Source organism: Nansenia antarctica, assembly GCF_963989245.1.
Source record: "Nansenia antarctica genome assembly, chromosome: 5".
NCBI lineage: Eukaryota > Metazoa > Chordata > Actinopteri > Argentiniformes > Microstomatidae > Nansenia > Nansenia antarctica.
Genome location: NC_137690.1, coordinates 32,526,829 through 32,543,182, shown reverse-complemented (window position 1 = coordinate 32,543,182; position 16,354 = coordinate 32,526,829). Strand labels below are relative to the sequence as shown.

General features: G+C 45.5%; 1 protein-coding gene across 1 annotated transcript; it reads right to left on the bottom strand.

Annotated features, from left to right (window-relative positions):
- Window positions 1-4,555: 4,555 nt before the first annotated feature.
- Window positions 4,556-10,003, bottom strand: figla (folliculogenesis specific bHLH transcription factor; the record flags this gene model as incomplete). Its single annotated transcript, XM_080531560.1, has 5 exons — window positions 4,556-4,590; window positions 7,539-7,713; window positions 9,148-9,237; window positions 9,492-9,638; window positions 9,818-10,003. The coding sequence occupies 5 exons, from the start codon at window positions 10,001-10,003 to the stop codon at window positions 4,556-4,558; spliced, it is 633 nt and encodes a 210-aa protein (XP_080387686.1).
- Between the last annotated feature and the right edge of the window lie 6,351 nt (window positions 10,004-16,354).

Below are 16,354 nucleotides of genomic sequence, written 5' to 3'. Positions count from 1 at the left end.
CCTTCCCTTCAACGAGCTGTATTCTGCTTCTGCGGCTGACAGTCCCATCCGTATACACAGTCTGATCCGTATCTAGACGCATCTGCCTCTCACCTCCGTCAACAACACAAATTCAGGTCGAGTTTTCATCCCATTTTCAAACGTGTAATACGGACTCCTGTCTTTGTGATGGATACGAGCGGGTCCTGCGGGGGCCAGCTTCATTACCGCTGTAGTTCGGTTGTGGCAGAAGTGGAAATGAAGGGGAGGGAAACACCCACAGGAAACAGGTTCCGGGTGTGAACATATTTTCTAATTTCAAGTTGTCAACGGACCACACCAGGGTTGGCCTAGTGAATGTGTTCCAGTTTCCACCTCTGGTTTTGGGGGTAGAGAGGGCTGGTTCTTTGTCTCTGAGTCCCCGAGAAGGGGGGGACACAGCTGCTGGGAGACAGCAGACACAGAGCAACTCTCTCCAGGGAGGGCTAGAATGATTAGGGCACCAGAGAGGTCTGTCTGGCTGCTCCATCACCTCCTGCCCCTCCTGCTCCACCTCCCCCTCCACCTCCCCCACCTCTTCTCCACTTTCTCCATCTCCTCCTTCTCCTCTTCCCCCCATCTCCACTTCCTCCATCTCCTCCACTTCCACCACCTCTCCCCCGCCCCTGCACCCTACTCAGCTCTGCCTGTCCACAAAAAGGGAATCTGGAAAGCACATTACGTTTGCATGTGCATTACATACATTTATTGATCGGCGTAAATGCACACGCTTTCAGCGGAATGATACGGAAAGCCTTTATCCTGACAGAGCGCTGGCGATTCAGTTAAGAGATAGCGGTGAATAGGAGGATGATTTTATAAACAGTTCCAAATTGATTTCTCTGGCTTTAATGTACACTTTCATTACGTCAATAACAGAAAGTGCAGTTAGGGGATCCAAGCCAATTATGTAACTAGTTTGTAACTGATCACTATTGATCCTTTCTTGTTTACCATGCTAAACCCGTGTTTAAATTACTCAGTACCTCCGACATTTTCAAGGCCCAACTGGACTACCATGACTAGACCTTCTGACCTAACTACTGTATCATTTCTCATCTCAAACATACCTGTGTTACACAAAGACTCACTGAAAACCGGTGGGTTGAACTTCCACCCTGCATATTCACGTTGAATAAACACAGACACAGACCGGATCCTGTGACGATGTATCATAACGTCAGAGATTTCAGGAATAAAAAGCCATATTTTGAACAGTTTTTTTATTATCAATGTCATGCACCATGAGCACGCCCTAATCACTTAATCAGATCATTGAACAGCCTGGGTGATAGTCTGGCCTGGAAGCTCCCCAAACGAACAAAGGGACACATTCATCATGTGTGATTGGTTAGGTAACATGATCCATCACAGGGGTAAGCGCTGTCATGTCCTGCTCTATCAACTGCCTACTCAATAGCATGGCATGAGAAAAGATTGACTCAGGGAGCTCTACATTCTAGAAGAATATCTGTCCAACCCTCGGTAACTCCAAAACAATTCTGAAGATCGGGCTCTAAACTTTTTTTTCAATAGGTGTAATTATGGTTCTCATTTGCAGTTATTGTCAAAAGATTATCCCTCCACTCAACACAACAATGCCTGGTGAGTGGGCAGTGTTCTGGAAGGATTCAGACTGGCTGCTGGGTGGCTGCTGGGTGCAAGGTGGGTGCAAAGCATTATGGGGATGGAAATGTGAGATATTTCAGATATCTTAAATTCTGGAGAATGAAATATGCAACTAAACACTTCACAATAACAGAGATACAGTATTGTAGGAGACGATGAGGTTGAGAATGTTTCTTAAGTCGATGTCCACAGATCATTTGAAACTTAGATCAAATGTGTTTAAAAATACAAAAAATACAAAAAAAAAACATTTAGACAAATTGAGGTAAATAAAAGGACATAGATCTGGTCAACAGAGATATCTCCAGACAGCACTGTTTCCACTGTCTCCTCTCCTCCTGCATCTCTCCCTTCCTCTACACAAAGATGCCTCTGACATGATTGATTTCCTGACAAACCTGTATTTAAGTAAGCCTTTTAAGGTTTACGCTTTTGATGTGTGTTAGTGTGGGACATGTATTTTTTTTTTAGGACACAAAGAAGTACATCTTTGGCTGGATGTAACGTTAACGTTGTACTTTCCTGTTTTTGCAATAGTGGTGTCAAGAAGCACAACAAGCACTTCCAACACTCCGACACCATGCAGTGGGTGTGATGAAGAACTATGTGATGTAACAGACTGCATTCAGTCATGTAACCCTTGGCATCCCTCTAAGGAAACACTGGCATATGGTCAGTTGAGACGATCACAGAGTTCATACAAGCGTCTCCTCATCATTGACTTCACCCCCTCGTCATTGACCCCCTGAGTAAGGATTAGCCTCTGTGCCATGAACGGATAATGGGTGATTGTCTGACGTACACCCATTGTACCCATTAGGAAAGGGCTATTCTTCCACAGAGAGACGGATATAGTCAAACTAATCACTACGAATGGTGCTGCTTCGTACTGAGCATGTGCCTGATGGAAAAACCAATACTGTATCTTGTAGCCAATTGGCTATTGGTGTGGCAAGAGTTTAGTAGTTGGCACCTAGTGAGAATTGCACATGAGCGTTTCTCTTCAAAGCTTTACGTATGGATGTTATCGGTGATTGCTCCAAAAAAGACATGGCAGCATCGCTCTGCACGGCTGCCTAGCAACACGCGAGCAGCGCCGCAGCATCAGCACCAGCCCGACTCCAGCGAGCCAGGCGGGTCCTAGGATGGCCACCCGCAATATGCACAGCCGCTGTTATGGTACCCATACCATGCGTGCATTAGCCTATATAATTTCTTTGACCAAATGCATTCGTTTATTATTACACACAAAAGCACCAGACCCTGCCTATGAATATCTAATCACGAGAAAGAACAATATGTTCGCGAGACAGAGGATCCTCGTGACATTCTGTCACCGTCGGTGATGTTGGAAAATAACAGCATCGTGCGGCTCTGTTCGGTCGGCCCATACGCCTCTATAGGCTACGAGAAGACCAACCATGCAATGTGCAAAGCCAAAGGGAACATGAACCATCGAAGTCGAAGCATGAGAGACAATGGCCAGATGCAGTGCCATACAGTGAAAAAAGCCCATAAATCATCGACCTTGGTCTGCTGCAGAACAGACTGCTGGTGATGATTAGCAGCTATAGGCCAATAAAAAAGAAAAAGACAAAAATAGGCCGTATAGGCAGGAACAGAACGACGGAGCTGCCTCTCCTTAATTGCTGGAATACATAATCGCCATCTATTTCAGTTAATCGAACTTTTTGTTGTCTTTTTGTTATCCTTGTGTCCGGGACCTAAAATGGACAATGTGACTGCACGACATCAATACCTGTGTGGGCACATCAGTATATCATCGATGATAGGCTATAGCACCCACATCGGTCTTTTGCCCAATTAATGGGCAGTGATTCATGTATAAAGCTCGTTTTCTGAGTAACCAAATGTAATAATGAGAAGGCTCAGATCATTCTTACCTCAGTGCATTCTCCGAGCCTGGTCCTTTGTCGGTGCGCGTCACACCCTCTGCCTTATGAATTAAGTCACCAGAAATAACAGCATCTGCTCAAATCTTAAATGTAATAATAAACAAAAGGTTTTTTAGCTAATGTGATTCCTTTACGACGGCAAGACTATTTCTCGTGGGTGTACTCTGCATATCGCCGCTGTTTTCACCGCTGAGCGCCGTTGGACCAGCCCATGGCCACGCCTGTCCCCAGACCTGCCCTCGGTGGTTCCTCCTGCGCGATTCCAGCACCGTCCGCGCTGCCCAGATATTGTACCCGACAGCTACTTGTTTTCAGTGAGAATTCATAGCGATTTTTTTGTTTTGTTTGACAACTGCAGCTTGTAGTGCAATCGTGAATCACTGGTGTTGTTTTACAATTCACTTATGGTAGCCAGCTAAGCCTAACGTTCATAGAGGATGTGACTATAAATCCCATCCAACTGGCGCCACCCTCTGTTAGAAATAAGGACTTAAATGAAATGTTCATTCACTGCAATTGGCTACATGCATGAAATCATGTTTTGCGTTATAGGCTAGGTCAGCCACATAACATTTAGAAGTGCATTTCAGTCACAAGGCAAATGTGTAAACCGTAAAAACTAACTTTCCCTCAAAACAAATGGGTTTATAGACAAGACCTCACTTTGTTGAATCCTTTAGCCTACTGCAGTTGAAAGACATGTAAAACAGTCAAAAATGCATTAAACACAACTAGACCATGCTTAGAATTTTATTACAAGGGGGTACTGGAAATAAAAATCATTTAAAACAAAAAAATAAAATCAACAAATGTACGGTAACAAACCAAAATCACAAAATATGATTTAACAAATAAAATTGTTTTTTTCCTACGGACAATGTTTCCCCCCTCAGCAAAGTCCATAAATAAATGAGAATAATTAAATACCTGGATGCCCTCCAGGTAGGCATCCAGCTCTATCCCCGCTCACAGCCCATCTGACGGGTACTTCTTCAGTCCTGGCGTCCCTCGTGGACAGTGTCCTCAGCTGGGATGGAGCATCTGCAGAGTGAGGTAAGAATGAGGTCAAAGGTATCAAAGGGCATGAGACAACATCAGATGTTACTTGTTAAAATGATGTTATGTTTTGAATAGATTAAGGAGAAGCAGAAGACCAGAAATAAGAAGAAAATGGTCAGCTTGAAGGAGACCCCTCCGCCAAGACAAACATATTTGAATAATCATTCCAATGATCCAAGTCTAGATAAGTGAAGGCATTAAAGGCCCATCAGTGTCATAGTCATTACCATATTTCCAATAATCAAACCTTCCCATTCTTACAGTGATTGCCAGATGCAGTCCTCAACTGCCAGTTGTCTTGACAAATGTTTCTGTTACTCTTCTGATTGGTCATTCTTTTTTTTTTTTTACTGCATGTGAACATGTTAACCAGCCAGTGAGAGCAGTCCACCCTGTCCTTCCTGTCTGTGTGTCCCTTGGGCTGGTTTAAAGATGGTGTAGAGGGCGTCAACGTTGATTTCAGTATGTAGTATGTCTCTTTGAAGTTGAATGAGCCTGGTGGCCAGCCTGAAGAAGTCACACCCTCACTATTTGTCAATTCCTTTGCGATTGTAATGTGGCTGAGGAAAATCACACCCTGGCCATTCCTTTGTGATTCTAATGTGTCTCTGTGATTGGTCCGCTTGGTAGCACATGATTCCGACAAGATTCCGACTCTCTCGTCGGCCAAAATGCGGAAGCCATGACAGAAATGTCATTTACTTTTTCTGTAATTACTTATTAATAAAGATTTGAAAAATTATGATAACCATCGTATTATCTTAGTTCAATGTCATTTCAATGCATCATAGAACTTTTATTTACAACAAGCACAAAAAAAAAATCGCTATTATGCCGCTTTGAGTAGAGCGCCCTATGGAAGCGTCAGGCACAGCCTTCCTATAAGGAGCGCGATTCACATTTACGAGATGTACAATCCTGTTTATTTAGAAATAAATTATTAGTTACAGGGAGGGTTTAAATTATATTTATGATAGACATATTTAATAAATATTTGAAAATGTATGATAACCATCTTATTATCTTAGTTTACTGTCATTTCAATGCATTATAGACATTTTCTTTACAACAAGCATAACAAAAATACGTTTTTTGATCACTATTATGCATCGCCCTACCACCTTCATAGCCGGTGTTATTCACGGACAAACACGGTGCCCGGAGGCACCCTTTGCGGGTTAATAACTGTGGTTTATCGTGGGTTAGGATAACACGGATAGGGGAGAGGACAGGGAATCTGAAACCATTTGAATGGTGTCGATACGACACTCCTACCACGATCGACACAGCTAGGAGCGAATTCCGGGGAAGAACTTGTCTCTCCCCCCGCTGTCAACGGGAGTTTCATCCACCAGGAAGCGGTGGTGCGCGCAGCAGCGGGGGGGACCCGTCACTTACGGCCGAATATCTCCGCGTTACAATGGGTTAGAATTCCAAACTAAAATTCTCCATGACCAGAATAGCATGCTGAACACACTGAACTTTGAATGGAGTCTCCAAATTCAAATCAAATCAAATTTGAGAGCCTTAGTCATGTACCGTTAACGAGATAGAATAAGAAAAGCATATTTCTATGCCGCTATGAGTACACCGACCAACGCGACGCGATCCGCGTAGAACGTAGAACTAGAACGTAGAACTATAAACTTGGAGACCCCTTACGTAGGTTACGGCGTAGACGCGCATAAATTCGACGCAGAAGCTTAAATCGGCTTTTATGCTTATGCTGTCATATACTGCTTTGAAACTGTTACATTGGTTCTTTTGTTGACTCTATTCTAATTTTCTGTTAAAACAGCACAACATAATCGTGGCCAGGTTATCACAGAGTTTACCATCAATGTCTGATGTTCACATGCATTGTTAATGAGACGGAGAGAGAGTAATCAGCTACAGCTATTGGCCTGAGCGTAAACTCCTCGCAAACCGATTCATCTTAACGGGGGGGCATGGTGAAATTGCATTTTGGGTATTCTTAACGGAATCTAGGATCCGATATGATCGATTGTCTGTCACACAGGGATGAGCAAAGCATTGTCAATCATTATTAACCATGAAATGTCTTTTGGAGTCAGACATAACGTAATGTTAAGTCGTCTAAGAGGGTCATGTGACCACTTGTATGAGTTTGTTCGATCATGTCCATGACTGAAATAATCATTGGGAATAAATGTATGTCTTATGTTTGACCCGTTCTTTATTCTTCATTGTTCTATTTTAATATTCTATAATGGTGGTCTGGGGGGCAAGTGTTGTGAGATCTAATCGACAGTATCTATGTGCCCCCAACCGGGGGGGCCAACTGTACAGTGTTGCCAATCAATTGGATGATTTTACTTTTGAGCAATTCTACCACAGGGCCGTCCAGGCCCTGAACACAGCAAAGACCTAAGTTCTGGGCCCTGGACAGTCTGGACGGATTGTATGGCAGCTGCTGGACTGAAAAAATCTGGTGTAGTGCTGAGGCACAAACATGTACATTTCAAGCCTGCAAACTGTGACACTTTAAATAACTTGAAAAAATACTATTGTGCAATATGACAACCCTAGTTGACTATCTGTGCAGTATAGTACAGTGGATTGTGTACATAGCCTTTATTTATGTAAACCAGCTCCTTACCTTCTTGTGATTTTATTCTTTTTCTAAAAGTTTTTTTTTTTTTTTTCCTTTCCTAACACCAGGGGAGCCACCCCTCCTAAATGTCATTGTTTGGTACCTGTACTGTAGCAATGACAATAAAGTCCATTCATCCATTCATTCATTCATATTGGGGGGCTGACGGCTGTTTGCACCCTACATCTGCAGGTTTACAACAAACAAAGCAATTCCTTGTACTAACATAGTCACTTATTCCAGGATATTACTTGAAGCCTTTTTAGGTAAAGAGTCATGAGGACGTGTGTTGCATACCATACTCTGGTCTGGGGCCATCTGGATGATGTACTGGTACCCTGGCATCACACAGTGGTGCAGCACCAGCCCATTCAGGTCTCCATCTTCTGCTCCGAATCCCGCGGTGACCATGGGAACGGTCATGGTCACTCCGTCTATCATATCTGTCCCGGACATGCCCGACACACCGTCCAGCAACTATGGAGAAGAGATGCAGACACACACGTTCGTCAACTAGACTAAAGAGCAGGCTGCACTTAAACTGTATGTATATGGCGCTGGTGAGAGGCTTCAGGTAGTCTACGTATTTAAATATTTAGGAATTTTCCTTGATTCTAATCTCTCTTTCAAAAAACTGGTTAAAAATGTGACAAAGGTCATCAAATATAATCTGATGAATTTTAGGTACGGTATATAAGAGATAGTCTAACTATAGAGGCTGCAAAGCTGTACTTTAATGCAATGATCGTCCCTTATCTGACATACTGCTTAACTAGTTGGGCACAAGCCAGCAGCACAACATTAAAATCTGTTCAAATTCTACATAAACAGGCTTTAAAAGTGCTGGATAAAAAAAAACAAGAGCTACCATCACTGCAGTATACTCACCAAACACAATCTTTTGAGTTGGGACAACCTTATTACATTTCCTGATGCATGTCTTGTTTTCAAAGTTTTTCATGGACTGGCCCCACCTTCACTTAGTGACTTTATCAAACAAAATACTCAAAGTAGCAGGCACACTAGATCTGTCTGGAGAGGTGATTGTGTTATTCCATATAGGACAAGCTCCTTTAGCCAGTCCGCATTTTCAGTGAAAGCGGCACACTTCTGGAATGCTTTGCCATTACGGTACATATACGCAATAGTAAAACGTACAACACGTTCAAGCACAATCTTAAAGACTGGCTTATTGCTAAAGCGGGGTACACACATAAGGATTTTCTGGCCGATTTTGGCCCGAATTCCCCCCTTCCGACCAAAGTTCAGTTTGCGTGGGTGGGCACCTTGCATGAACATATCCTGTCTCACTCTATTGGTTTAATTGATTAATCAGCTGTGCACTGTGTCTTCCAACAGTTTACCGCACAGCTGATTAATCAATTAAACCAATAGAGTGAGACAGGATATGTTCATGCAAGGTGCCTTTCAGGAAGTAGTGGAGATCGTGCACCTAGCCTATTCCTGCATTCTAGTGAATTTTCATAGTAACACTGCACTTCAGACAACCTACAACTGGTGATGGTGTCTAGGTCTTTAAGTGTTAAACAGCTGAGAGCAGTCATTGCTGTTTTTTGTGGTCTTCTTTCACACACACATCTTACCAAGTGTGTATGAACATCCTCACAAACCAACAAAGAACATGATCTATATCAAATTTAAGACAGAAAACTCCACACTGGTATCTGATCGTCAATCACCGGATAACTTTATTTTAACTATATACAAACTGGTGAATGAAATGAGCAACAAACTTAATGGTTTAAAGTTTTTTTAACTCACTGAGCACAAATTATACTTTGGGGGGAGCCATTATACTTTGGGGGGCCCCCAAAGTATTAACATGCTGTGGGAATCACTGGGACCACATTTGAGAAACACTTCTATGTTCTAGTCACATGAGCCACTCACCTCATCCACTCTCCACAGATCACTGCACATGGCGTCAGAGCTTGCAAAGTCGATTGCATTCTTTAGGAAATCAGTCGGACTCTCATCATTCTGCCAAACACACAGGCAGGTAGTTATAGGGTCAAGATGACCTTAAAAACACTTCATGACACTCTGCCAATGCCACAAAATGAATCAACCACAAAATGTTCTTCTTACGGTGAGGTGTACTGTACAATGTTTGTATGAAATAGAAAATAAGTTAATATAAGACCACGTTTGGTGGTGGGGGGGATCATCTACTAAAAATCACTATGCTGGTATTGTGGCATATCAGAGCAGTAACATTACACAAGCATACATACCCCGTCAGAGTCCTCCAGTACTGCCACCAGCAGCCGTATGTACTCCGCAGCAGCCTTCAGGGTGTCCACTTTACTGGGCTTGCGGTCCCGACGCATCAGTGGCACCATGCGCTTCAGACGGGAGAACATGCTGTTCAAATTCCTGATCTGGAGAAGGAAACAAGAACACTCAAGTGTCCATATTGTGCATCCAATCCTTGAGATTATGCAGCGACTTGGTGACTGACAGCGGAGCAACCTACCTCCAGTAAAAGGAACACGGCAGTAGACCCAATTATTACACTCTAAACACGATACTTTTTGTTACTAGTACACCACTCACTCACTCTCAGTCTTTCCTTTGCGTTTACCAATTGTCTTTTCTTCACTATTTCGTTCCAGTCCTCTGTGTCGATATACAGGCCGTCGTTTCCTCGTCGAAATTTGGCGATGTTGCAGTGAACCGGGAGCACGAGCTCACCTGTCTCACGCTTCAGGATGTCTCCCATTAACTCCCTCTCTGGGACCCTCATGGCTGGAGCTGGGTCTTCCAAATTAAAACTTTGCAATGTTGGTTGTGTAGTTATATACTACACTATCAAACTAAACCGAATTTGCATTGGAAACATTGCAATTTGGCGTCGAATGCCATGTCGTTAATTAGTTCAGGGCCACACCTGTGTGCTTTTCATCCGCCGAGCCTAAAATGCAAAAACTCGAGCTGCACATGCTTATCGCTTACAATGATGTTTTAAAGTGTATTCCCTTACTCTCCCTACTATTTGTCATTTTACAACAATTTATATAGCCTACTACTACTGAAGTGGTCAACGGGCGGGAACAACCACCTTCCTCTTGCTTCACTTAATCTAATTGATTTGAACGAAAGTTGCCACCGTAGGGTAGGGATGTTACGCTCGACGCAGTAGTCACGACACGGCGTCGATACAAATGTATCGATGCTTGTGTCAAATTGCTAAAAACCACGTGACTACTCGAACGAAGCTTCGTACGTCACACGAGCACCTCTGACCGGTGTGTCAATCATTCCGCAGACGAGGCAGTGTTCCAAGTTTGGTACTGCATAAAATGACGTGGAACTCACTCTCATATTCGAGGCTTGTAGTCAGAGTGGAGACATACGGACTCTAGACAGAATACATTTATTGACAGAGATAGAGATAGAAATAGACAGGAGATTGGTAGATATTGATAGATAGACATAGAACATACAGAGATAGTCATAGATTCGTAATTGCAACACATAGGCTAGCCAGATAGATATACATTTAAAAAAAAACGTTGACGGTTCATGTACACAAGCAATAAATATTTGATTGTTCACATAAGCACAAGTCTGTCCAGTTCCCACAATATAGCCTTGTTTTGCACTCTTTCCCTGTTCCACGAGAACGTCCCAACACTGTTGGCCCTGTTATGACATGTTGACCATTTATATCTGCTCCAATTACATGTCAAGGGGATAGTGGAGTGAATAGTGAATTGGACTGGTGATCGGAAGGTTGTGAGTTCAAATCCTGCCTGAAACAACACCACTAGTGTGCCCTTGAGTACTACAATTACTCCAGGGCAAATTCTATTCTATTCATATCAGAAATGGACACAACAGTTGCATTTATTTATTTATTCATATATGTATTTATTATAGTCTACTAGACACACCAACATTTAAGACCACATATATGGCCACATACACATAGACACAGTTTGTCACAGCACCTTTATTGAACAAGACATTAGTGATGGGGGAAACAAAGCTTTCGACGCAATTGACACGTTCGACACAATTGTGTCGGAAAAAGTGTCGATCTTTCGATGCAGTCGATACAGCAACTCCATACTGCCACCTGCTGGTCAGGTCATGGTACTGCCTATACTGCCATCTGCTGGTCAGGTTGTGGTACAGCAGCTCCACAATGACAGGTCGTGGTCAGGTCGTGGTATGGCGGCTGTATCGACTTATTCACAAGTCAGGAATTTGAGGCAAAATACAATAAGCCCACCGTCATCTGCGATGTCTTGTTCAATAAAGGTGCTGTGACAAACTGTGTCGATGTGTATGTGGCCATATATGTGGTCTTAAAAGTTGGTGTGTCTAGTAGACTATAATAAATACATATATGAATAAATAAATAAATGCAACTGTTGTGTCCATTTCTGATATGAATAGAATAGAATTTGCCATTTAGCAAACGCTTTTAATCCAAAAGCTACTTACAGGGACATTCCCCCTGGAGTAATTGTAGTACTCAAGGGCACACTAGTGGTGGTGTTTCAGGCAGGATTTGAACTCACAACGATAGTTATGGAGATAGACTCCAGTTCTATGAGTGGAGCGGAGCGGAGCCCCATAGGGGAGCTCTGCTCCTATTGGTTTACCCGCTACCTAAAGTAGCCAATGACTGAATTTTTCAATGCCTGCGCCCGCCTGGGGTGCTATATAAAGGGGTGTACTTCGCCCCATCATTCTCCCAAACATACAAAACAGCCGGGTTTGAACGAGTCGAAGTGGGCCAGCAGCCCTATGGGGCTCCGCTCCACTCATAGAACTGGAGTCTATCTCCATAACTATCGTTCTATATCGTGGAGCTCCGCCCCATAGGGGAGCTCTGCTCCTATTGGTTTAGGCGGAGCGAGCGAGGCCAAATGTACCCCCACTGAGACTATTAATCCGAAAACAATCTCAGCGGCACCCGGAGCTGACCACTGATGTTGGTTCAAGACAACCTTAAAAAGTTGTCCCAACCCACACGAGTCTGCTCCACTGATCTAGCCCTTACGTGAGCACGCAGGGCTGTAGATCTAACGGAACATGTCCTGGAGGAGGGTCCCCTCCCCAGGCACATCCGTAATCATCCTGACAGCACTTGAATAGCATCCCCAACCAGGGTAATCCAAGTGCCATCCCCACTACATCAGTCCTCAGCAAACTGAGGACAGAGTGAGAAAAGGATGAGGAAGAAATATCACTTACCTAACCCTTACGTTGGGTTGTTGATCTAACAGACATGTCCTGGAGGAGGGTCCCCTCCCCAGGCACATCCGTATTCATCCTGACAGCACTTGAATAGAATCCCCATGACCAGGGTAATCCAAGTGCCTTCCCACAACATCAGTCATCAGCAAAACTGAGGACAGAATGAGAAAGGATTGAGGAAGAATATCACTGACCTAACCCTTACGTGAGCACGTAGGGTTGTAGATCTAACGGAACATGTCCTGGAGGAGGGTCCCCTCCCCAGGCACATCCGTAATCATCCTGACAGCACTTGAATAGAATCCCCAACCAGGGTTATCCAAGTGCTTTCCCCACTACATCAGTCATCAGCAAAACTGAGGACAGAATGAGAAAAGGATGCGGAAGAAATATCACTGATCTAACCCTTACGTGAGCACGTAGGGTTGTTGATCTAACGGAACATGTCCTTGAGGAGGGTCCCCTCCCCAGGCACATCCGTATTCATCCTGACAGCACTTGAATAGAATCCCCATGACCAGGGTAATCCAAGTGCCTTCCCCACTACATCAGTCATCAGCAAAACTGAGGACAGAATGAGAAAAAGATGAGGAAGAAATATCTTTCAAGTAATACCGTACAAAAGGTGATGGCGACGACCAAGACGCCGCCTCACATATCTCCTCCACTCCCACTCCCCTGAGAATGGCCACTGATGTGCTGATGTGGCCATGCCCCTGGTGGAATGAGCCCGAATGCCAGTCGGCACGGGCTGCCCCTTCGATTCGTATGCGAGGCTAATAGCCTCGCAAATCCAATGGGACAGCCTCTGCTTCGAGAGTGGTGCCCCGGCTTTCTGTCCGCCGTAGCAGATCAGAAGCTGGGGAGAAGATCTCAGTCCTGCCGTGCGCTTCACATATTGTGCCAACGCGCGCACCGGACATAGACAATGTAAACGCCTCTCCCTCTCTCCGTCGTGAGGAGGAGGAAAAAAGGCGCTCAGAGCACAGCTCTGAACCCTAAACCCACGATTAACCTTAGGGATAAAAGCCGGGTTAGGGCGTAACACAGCTTTTGTTTCATCATCAGATATGATCAAACAATCTGCCCGTGTCGAGAGAGCACATAAATCACTCACTCGCTTAGCCGTAGTCAAGGCGAGGAGTAGACTCGTCTTGAGAGACAATAAACGCAACGACACAGTGTCAATGGGTTCGAATGGGGGCACGCACAGCGCCTCTAGCACAATCGACAGGTCCCATTTTGGCATTAGAGTCCTATGAGAGCGTCTAAGCCTACACACTCCAGTCAAGAACGCTTAACCAGCGAATGACTGAAAAAACCAGTGTCGTTGTCGCAAAACCCTCATGACAAGCTGAGATGGCAGCCGCGTAAACTTTAATAGTTCCCGCCGCCAATCCCTTGTCAACAGCGACTGTAAGAAGCACAAGAACGTTTCGACCCGACAACAGACAGGGTCAACGTCCTGTCCCTCACACCACTGTGTAAAACTCGCCAGCGCGCCGCATATCCCTTTGCAGTGGATTGCGCGCGCGCACTCTGAAAGGTCTGAATGACCGCGTCTGTCAGACCCCTGCGTTCTAACAATCCCTCTCAGTAACCAGGCCATGAGGGGGCCCCCCCTCATAGGCGGCCCCTTCACCAAGCCTCCGGCTTGAGAGAGTGCATCTTGTCGATGAGGTATGGGCCATGGGCCCTCTACCAACATCTCCATCAGTTCCGGAAACCACGGGGCTCCGGGACGGTCCGGGGCTACAAGAATTAACTCTAGCCTCTCTGACCTCACTCGTGCCAACAGTGGGAGGATAGATGTCAGGGGTGGGAACGCGTATAACAGGACCCTCGGCCATGGGTGGTGTGCGAATGTATCGACTCCCAATGGCGGGTTGTCCTGTTCGCGCAGGAAGAACCAAAGGCGACACTGCGCATTCGTCCGTGACGCAAACAGAACCACTTCTGCTTGCCCGAACCGTGCCCAAATCAGCGACACAATGGAGGGTGCTAACCTCCAGTCGTCGTCCCTCGGGCCTCCCCGTGATAACAGATCTGCTCCTTCATTGAGCAGACCTGGAATGTGGAGAGCTTTCAGCGAACCCAGGCGACTCCGCGCGCGATGACGCGCGGGTCTCTCCAGTAGCTCAGGTCGGTTTTGACCGATCTCTGTATTACAATCAACTTGCGACGGCGTCTCACTGGAACCCGTCGCAGTCGTGCGAACCGTGTTACATATAGGCATATGTTAGTAGCCTGTGTTACAGGGACACCTAGGGGTGACCTGATAATGTTGCATGCATGACCCGGTTGTTGTATGTGGGCGTGAGCGGAAGGAACTGCACTTTAATAAAAGTCATACTGAAACATGGAGTCAGAAGCGGGATCTAAGTAAAAATAAAAATAAAATAAAGACGCTTAAAGAAATAAAACGCCATGGCAAGCAACAGCATCCCCGCGCCCGATGGTATGCGCATGACTGGTGATCTGGCGAAAAACTGGGAAGTCTTCCGTGCAGAGTTTGAGGATTTTTTGCTCGCTACCGGACTGAGCGAGAAGTCGAAGCTGATCAAAGCAGCCACGCTGAGACGGCTGATGGGAAGTGAGTGCCGTCATGTATACACACATAGCCTCACGTTGACGGAGAATGAACAGAAGGACCCAAAAGCGATTATGGACGCTTTGGGGGTTTACTTCAAACCGGCGAGAAACGTCATTTATGAGAGGTACATGTTTGGAAGCTGCAAACAAGAGGCTGATGAGCCAATAGACAGTTTCCTGACAAAGCTTAAGGAGAGAGCATCGTCATGCGAATACCGTGCGCTGAAGGACGAGCTGGTTCGTGACAGGCTCGTGCTGGGTGTTGCTAGTGAGGGCACCAGGAGGCGTCTGCTACGCGAACGTGAGTTGACGTTACACACAGCGACTGAAATCTGTAGGCTCGCTGAGCTAACCGAGAGACACATGAGAGTGATGGCCCCGCTAGCACAGACGGACAATGTGAATGCCGCGGACAGGCAGAGTGAGAGGCGCGCACATCAAAGGAAAACAGCGCCAGCGGAGAGAGAGCCACAGTGGAGCTGCAAATACTGTGGAGGCAGCCACAAACGGGGCAGGGAGCAGTGCCCAGCCTACGGTAAGACATGCCGGATATGTGGCATAGCAAATCACTTTGCCAAGGTATGCCAGGCTGGCAGCAAGGCTGACAAAATAAAAAAAGTGAATGTGCTTGAAAATGAGGAGCAAAGAGAAGATGACTCAGATACTGATGATAGACTGTTTCGAGTAACTGAATGTGTCAATACTGCAAAGGCCCAGCAGGGGCGCAAGTGGTTTGTGAATCTATGCCTGAATGAGAAAAGGCAACAGTGTCAGCTGGATACAGGCTCCACCTGCAATGTCATGGGCCGCAAGATTAAAGAGAAGCTGTCACCCAGAGCGGCGCTAGGCCCGAGCGCAGCCAAGTTAAAGTTATACTCTGGGGAAATCATGCCATCACTGGGGAAATTCCACACTGAATGTGTCATCCGGGGAGAAAAGCACAACCTCACATTTGAAATAGTCGACACAGAGCAAAAGCCTCTTCTCGGGGGGGGCACATGCGAACGTCTGGGCCTCGTATCCTTCACCGTTCCAGATGAACTCCACACAGTTGATGCAAGCCAATCTGTGCCCCTCACCAAAGATCAGCTGCTGAGAGACTATCATGACGTCTTCAATGACCCAATCGAGTCAGTCCCGGGCGAGATACACTTCGAGCTGGATCCTGATGTGACGCCGGTGCAGTGCGCGCCGAGGAATGTTCCAGTGGCTCTGAAGGCGAGAGTCAAGGAGGAACTTGACAGACATGTCAAGGTCGGCAACATTGAGCCGGTGACTGAGCCGACAGCATGGA